We start from the raw sequence: 7,423 nt of genomic DNA, 5'->3' as shown, positions 1-7,423 counted from the left end.
TTATCCACTGTGATTTAGTAATATTTGCCTTTGAAAACACAAAAGAATTCCTGGATATAATCTTTTTTGTCATTTTATTTTACAAGGTCCAGTATGGTAATAGGCCCATTAGCAAGTAAGTACAAGGTTTTCCATGCCCGGGAGTGCACAGTACCTAGAACCCTGGGAAGCATCACCTCCAGCTGCAGGGCCAGAATCTGGTGGTGATGTAGGGATTCCTTTTCCCTGCTCTAGCTCTGAAAAGACACTAAAGAACAGAAGCAGGACAGGAAGTGACTGTGATAGAAAAGCTGGGTGAGGTTCTTTCTTCCCTGGTAGCCAACATCACTGGACTCCTGTGGTATCACACTTCATGAAAGAAACTAACAATATAAAGCAGCGTCATCTTAATCAGTTTCAGACTGACATTTCAAAAAGGGTTAAGAAGCTATATTCTGTCTGTTCCATCTGTTCAGATGTTTCCTGAAAACATGTGCTGTGATCTTTAATTTTCTTTAACAAGCATAGTTTTCACTTACCAATTAATGCTAAAAAAGGTAAAAGAGAGATATAAATACTTATCCTATAGAATTTTGTATTCCAAATCATGTCCATCATGTAAGAAAAAAGTAAAATAATTCATTTTCAGTACCATTATTCAGCACCCGATCTCCTCCAGTTAGAGAAACAAATAATTCTTTCAAACATCTTTATGATTTCAGACTTCAGTAACAACTCATGAGTAGGCAAAAGTTTGCTATTTATTTAATCTTGGATGAACACTGAAAGGAAAAAGAAAGGAATGTAGGCAGTGTGGAATGTAGGCAGAACTCCTTTACATAGCTGGCCACATGTGGCTTTAATAGCTTCGGGGAAACTGGCTGAGGCTAAGGTTTACATATTTCTGTTCAGTAAGGGTATCCATGGTGGTAACTCTCGTGATGACGGTAGTCATCCTGGTAACCATCTTGGTATCCTTGGTGGTAACTATGGTAACCGTAGCCTGCGTACTCATCTTCTGGGCAGCGCATCCCCAGTGACTGCTGAATGGCCATTTCCTGTCTCCGAAGTTGCATCGAATCAATTAAATCATACACTATTACCATGGACCACATTGGGGAAGGATACCAGGATTTTACATTTCCATCTTTTCCAACTAGAAGCATAGAGAAGTACTCTGGGCTCACTTGAAAATAGTTACGTATATCTTTCACTAAATGGGCTGGCACGTCTTCTCGCTCAACAACAGAGCTCCCTAGAACAGGATTAGAAAAAAAAATGTTAGTGGATTAAAGAGTCAGTACTCAGGAAAACATCAAAGTGAGAAAAAAAATCACTGTGAGAATCGAGAGAGGACCTATGAGCCTCTTTAGCTCAAAATCCAAAGAATCTTGCTGGTTTTTTTCAACGAGAAATTAAATATCCCTGCGGTTCTGCAACATTATTAGTGTCAAACTTTGGGGCACATAATGTCTCTTACAGAAATGTTACAAAATATAAAACCAGTCTCTTAATTTAATCTTGGCAAGATCAGTTTGTTTAAAATCTGTCACTAACAAAGACTATATTGTTTATATTTTTAAATTTATTTCCAATTAGCTTAGTTAGTTCTTTGTAATTATAGTTTTCCCTTTGGTGCTCTTGTCTTTATAACAAAAAGCTTATTTCATCATCAAAGGTGGAAAATACCAGTTATATAAGAGCTGGATAAATGTATTTGAACTGCTACGATTAGTGAAAAGAAGAAAGGGGGTGGGGGAAGGCAGCTGACACTATCCAGTATTGTGCCAGGATTTTAGACACATTATCTAATGTAAAGAACTTGATCTTGGAAGGAAGGACTGGATTTGCCTTCTGAAACTTTTAGTCATTAGTCATTTTCTTTCAGCTTCTTGGAGCCTGTTAATATATGTCCTTATCTGTTGAAAGGGAATCAATAAGATATAATCTATGGGCCTCATAATACCATTGTGAGAATTAAATGAGATAACGTACATGAAAATGCTTTGTAAACCATAAAGCTCTGTGCAGACGAAAAGCATTAGTTAAGGAAGTAGATATTTTTACTGTCACTTATGAGTGATTTCATATTTAAAACAATGTTAGTGCTTGCAATCCACTTCCCCTTCCTCTACACACATACTGTGCACACATATGCACACACACACACTCCTGCACAGGAGGTGGGGAGGACTCGTGGAACTTTGTTCACCTTCGAGGTACACCCACTGTTTGCATATAATTTAATAATTTAACTGAACTGCACAGTAGTTTAAATCATTAGCAAATAAAAACGCTATACCATTAATCGGGAACAGTTCTAAAACTCCCCCAACTTCCTCTCCGACGCCTAAGAGCTTCAAAATGGTTATGTGGCGCAGACCTGGAAGAAAAAAGAAAGCCACAGAATTAGGGGAAAGGACTCTAAGTTATCTTTTACCTCCAAAGAGTGTCTGACAATTAAAAATCTGTAAGTTTAAAAAGAATATGGAACATAACCTGATCAAATAGAATAATCCATTTTCAATTTTTTCCATAAGAAAATGCCTAAATAATTTTAAAACCTTGAAGAAGACCAATTACAGATTTTGGGATTAACAAAAGGTCAGATGTTTGTTCTTTTGTGGGGTTTTTTTGTAGGTTGAAATAAAGAATGTACTCTTACACTGTGATTCACACTCTATTAAATGACAAAACAAAAATTAAGTCATCAGAACATTAAAATATCTGAGATGATCTAACTGATCAGTCTTCTAACATCACATAAGCTTACCTGGATAACTTTCGGAGAAAAGACTGCAGACCCCATTCATTGTCATTGATAATTCTGACTTCCTTGAACAAAAGTTTGTCAGCTTAAAGGGCAGGTTCTTATCACTTATTTAGAGGATTCACACTTAGGCAAGCACAGTTTGCTTCCCACCCTCAACTCAAGTTTCAGGAAAGGACAGAGGTCATTCCTTGGCAGCTCGTTGGAATTCTTTTGAAGATGAATTGCACATGAAGGGATTCAGAATGAAGAGGGGCTGTCAGGTCACCCTATCAAGATTTCAAGGTTTTAGACAAAATCCCAGCCTAGTCAGGATAATAACTTGAAACTAATAATATAAATATTGATGGTGTTTATTGTCCAGGAGATAAAATTGAAAGCCACCATGGGAGGCATTTTTTAAGGAGGAGCTTAAGGCAAAATAATATTTCCCCCCAAAAAATGTTTGTGTTCTTTACTCTTCTCCCAGAGAAGTGAAGCATTCTGTTCTACATGCTGTTGGGTCATGTTTTCAGATGGAAAGATCATGAATTTAATTATTCCTGGGAAACATGACTTGTTCATATTTCCTGATTATTGTAAACAAAAGAGTTTGCTTACAACTAATGTGACTTAGGCTCTGTGGACAGAGATTAAGAACACCATCTGATAGCTGCAGCAAAGAAATCTTTAGAAAATTAACAAGTCCTGATTTTATTTATATTCTTTTATTGTGAAGGGTCATTAATAGCTCTAGGAAGTTCTGTCTTACCTAGCACCATCGGTGGCTATAAATAACTTAAAATAGGCTTAAGAATAGTGGCACAATCAAATCTTATAAGTGTTAATATAAAGTCTTAAATTATTAACCTTGATAATAGGAGTATAAATAAAAATTCCCAAGTTTTCTAATTTTTCTTACTGTTATGAGCTTGTTTTCTGCCTCCTTTGAGTTATTATTTCACATCTTAAAACTGAAATGTGTTTATAATTTACAGGTATAGGTACCTAGCAAGGACCCAGGCTCTGTTAACAACTCTCCCCCCACACACACATAAGTCAAGCACAGGTTTATAACTAACAAATGATTCTTCTTCCTAATACAAGTATCAAAATAATGCTGATTCATCTATGTTCCAATAATAGATTTTTAAAATCTGTGGTCCCTGCTACTTCCCCCCACCACCCATGATTCTCAAAAATTCTTTCTCTGCAAAGGTATATCTTCAATGAGACTTCAGGTGTGATTTCCACTCTTGAAATTGCCATTATCTCCGTGGTTCATCATTGTTCTATGTGCTATACATTTTCCTTTCTGTATGTGCTATACATTTTACTTTCTGTATATCCATATTTAAAAAGATATTAGCTCTATCAGCCCGGTAAGATAATAATGTTTGGTAAAGAAAGCATATGTGAGACGTCATCAAAATGGCGGCATGTGGTCAGCCTCTGTAAATCTCCCCTGGAATTTACAACTAATTGAACAACTATAACTCCACAAAGGACTCCCTGCACAGCAGACAGGCAAGACGAAGAGGCCCACTACTGAATTCACCTAAAGGTGGGCGACTCGTGTGAGCGGGAAAGGAGGGAAGGGAGAAGTGCGGAGACAGAGCCGCGTGGGCGCAGGACGCAGACCTAGCTCAGTGCTCCGAGCTTGCTGCATCCTGGAACTACTGCAGCGGTGGGAGAGGGAAGAACTCAGACTGCTAGGGCTCCGCTTATGGCCCACAGGGCTGAGGGGACAGCATATACCATGGCCGAACCCAACACTCACAGCAGAGACCTCAGAGCAAAGACTGAGGGAAGAAGGCTGAAAACCGTGGTTTAAGCCCTCACTGCTGAGCAGAGAACGGAGCCCTAGGCACTGAGACTAGCCGCCCCCTCCTTACTCTCCCAGAACTCGCCCCACCCCCACCTGCCCGGTGCTAGAAGTGGAACAGTAGCAGTGTTGGATCAAAAGAACAGAATATTTGCTGTTCTGAGAACTGTGGACCACAGACACAGATTCGCAGCCCAACTTGTTCCGGCAAAGGCGAGGGAGCTGTGGAAGCAAGACCGGCCATGGTGGTGGCCGCCGCCTTTGCTCTGGGCCACCTCTCACAACTCACCCCGCCCCTGGCCCCACCTATCTGGGCGGATCCCTGCAGGAGTAAACAGAACTGCTGAAGCATAGGGGCTCTGAATCTGGTGCAGGAAGAGCTTTGGAACTTCAAAAGCTCTCTGAATACCCACACAGACACTGCGCCCTGTGATCCAGTCGAACTATTAACAGAGGAGAGCCCGTCTCCCAGGGAATCCCCCCATTGTGTGAGAAGCTGGAATAGTGCAGAGAAAACAAAGCACTACCATGTGAGAGAGAAAAAAAGGCTGCAGTCAGAGAGAAAATAAAACATTCTACTAACAAGTACTGAAAAACAAAAAAAAAGACCTCTTCCTATCAACCTGTTACAGAAGCCACTCCTTTAGATGTCTAGGAAGAGAAACAATAAATCAGTAATTGCCATGAATAACCAAGGCAACAAGACAGGTCAGAAAGAAAGTGAAAAGTCTCCAGAAAAGGACCTTAAAGATATGGAAATATGTGACTTAAATGACAGAGAATTCGAGATTGCAGTTCTGAGAAAACTCAATGAGATGCAAGAAAACACAGAAAGGCAGTTTAATGAACTCAGAAACACAATCAAAGAACAACATGAGCATTTTACGAAAGAGATTGAAATTTTAAAAAAGAACCAAATAGAATTTCTAGACAATAAGAACTCAATAGAAGAAATTAAGAATGAAATAACCAGCTTAGGTAGTAGAGTTGACCAGATGGAGGAAAGAATCAGTGACACTGAAGATAGAAACCTGGAAATTACACAGATGGAAGAAGAAAGAAACTTGAGACGTAAAAGAAATGAAAGAATTCTACAAGAACTTTCTGACTCAATCAGAAAGAGCAATATAAGAATAATGGGTATCTCAGAAGGAGAAGAAAGAGAGAAGGGAACAGGGAATATATTCAAACAAATTGTCGATGAGAACTTCCCAAACTTGTGGACAGAACTGAATCCTCGAATCCAAGAAGCAAATAAACACCTAATTACATCAATCCCAACAGGCCTTCTCCAAGACACATTGTAATGAAGCTGTCTCAAATCAACGACAAAGAAAGAATCCTCAAAGCAGCCAGGAAAAGAAGACGGTAACCTACAAAGGAAAGGCAATTAGATTATCATCAGATTTTTCTGCAGAAACTCTAGAAGCCAGGAGGGAATGGAACCAAGTATTCAAACTATTGAAAGAGAGAAATTATGAGCCAAGAATAATATATCCAGCAAAGATATCCTTTAGATATGAAGGAGGAATAAGGACCTTCCCAGACATACAGAAGCTAAGGGAATTTTCTAATACACGACCTGCACTACAAGAAATACTAAAGGAGGCTATTCGACCACCATCAACAGGGACAATTTGTGGCAACCAAAAATTAAAAGGGGGAGTGTAAAGGCCTGAACTGGAAGATGGGAATGGAGAAAGTAAGCGTGCTGAAGAAAATGGAATACTCTAAATATCAAACTTTCTTTTACATAAACTTAAGGGTAACAACTCAAAAAAAATCAAGAACTGAAATATATACTGTAATAACAGAAGAAACAGAGGGAAACATCCTAGAATACCACCACACAGAAATAATAGACAACAACAAAAAGGCAAAGAAACAATGGAGACACAGCCTTACCAGAAAACTAAAGATAGAATGACAGGAAATCCTCACATATCAATAATCACCCTAAATGTAAATGGACTAAACTCACCATTAAAAAGGCACAGAGTAGCAGATTGGATCAAAAAAGTAAACCCAACCATATGCTGTCTCCAAAACACACATCTCAGCTACAAGGACTAGCATAGACTCAAAGTGAAAGGGTGAAAATTGACACTCCAAGCAAATGGTACCAGAGAAAATCAGGTGTAGCCATAATGATATCAGATGAAACAGACTTCAGGGTGAAAAAGACAACAAGAGACAAAGAAGGACATTTCATAATGGTGAAGGGGACTATACAACAAGAAGACATAACAGTCATCAATATTTATGCCCCCAATCAGGGAGCACCGAAATATACCAAGCAACTACTAACAGAACTAAAGGGAGAAATTGACCAAAACACAATTATACTAAGGGACTTAAATACATCATTGACAGCTATGGATAGATCATCCAAACAGAAAATAAATAACGAAATAGCAGCCCTAAATGACACATTAGATGAAATGGACATAATTGACATTTATAGAGCACTTCATCCTAAAACATCAGACTATACATTTTTTTCTAGTGTACATGGAACATTCTCAAGGATAAACCATATATTGGGACATGAAATCAGCCTCAGCAAATTTAAGAAAACTGAAATCATACCAAGCATATTCTCTGATCACAAGGCTTTGAAATTGGATATCAACTGCAAAAAGAAAGCAGGGAAAAACACAAATACATGGAGATTAAACAACATACTTTCAAAGAACGACCAGGTCAAAGAAGAAATTAGAGGAGAGATCAAAACATATGTAGAAACAAATGACAATGAAAATACATCCTACGAAATATTTGAGATATAGTGAAAGCAGTTTTAAGAGGGAAATTTATATCATTACAGGCCTATCTCAAGAAACAAGAAAAATCCCAAATAAATAACCTCA

The 7,423-nt window shown here is 38.4% G+C and overlaps 1 protein-coding gene across 1 annotated transcript in view; it reads right to left on the bottom strand.

Moving 5' to 3' along the window:
• Positions 1-722: 722 nt before the first annotated feature.
• The window catches only part of CCDC80 (coiled-coil domain containing 80), a 37,405-nt gene continuing 30,704 nt past the window's right edge, over positions 723-7,423 (bottom strand). The window contains exons 7-8 of the mRNA XM_019734879.2: positions 2,282-2,362; positions 723-1,234 (exon numbers count right to left, since the gene is read on the bottom strand). Of these exons, the coding sequence (XP_019590438.2) occupies positions 888-1,234; positions 2,282-2,362 (428 nt within the window). The 3' untranslated portion in view covers positions 723-887. The remainder of the gene's footprint in view (positions 1,235-2,281; positions 2,363-7,423) is intronic.

The sequence above is a fragment of the Rhinolophus sinicus genome, linkage group LG01 (assembly GCF_036562045.2).
Source record: "Rhinolophus sinicus isolate RSC01 linkage group LG01, ASM3656204v1, whole genome shotgun sequence".
Taxonomy (NCBI): domain Eukaryota; kingdom Metazoa; phylum Chordata; class Mammalia; order Chiroptera; family Rhinolophidae; genus Rhinolophus; species Rhinolophus sinicus.
Note: the sequence above shows the minus strand (reverse complement) of the source record. Positions and strands in the feature narration are given on the sequence as shown.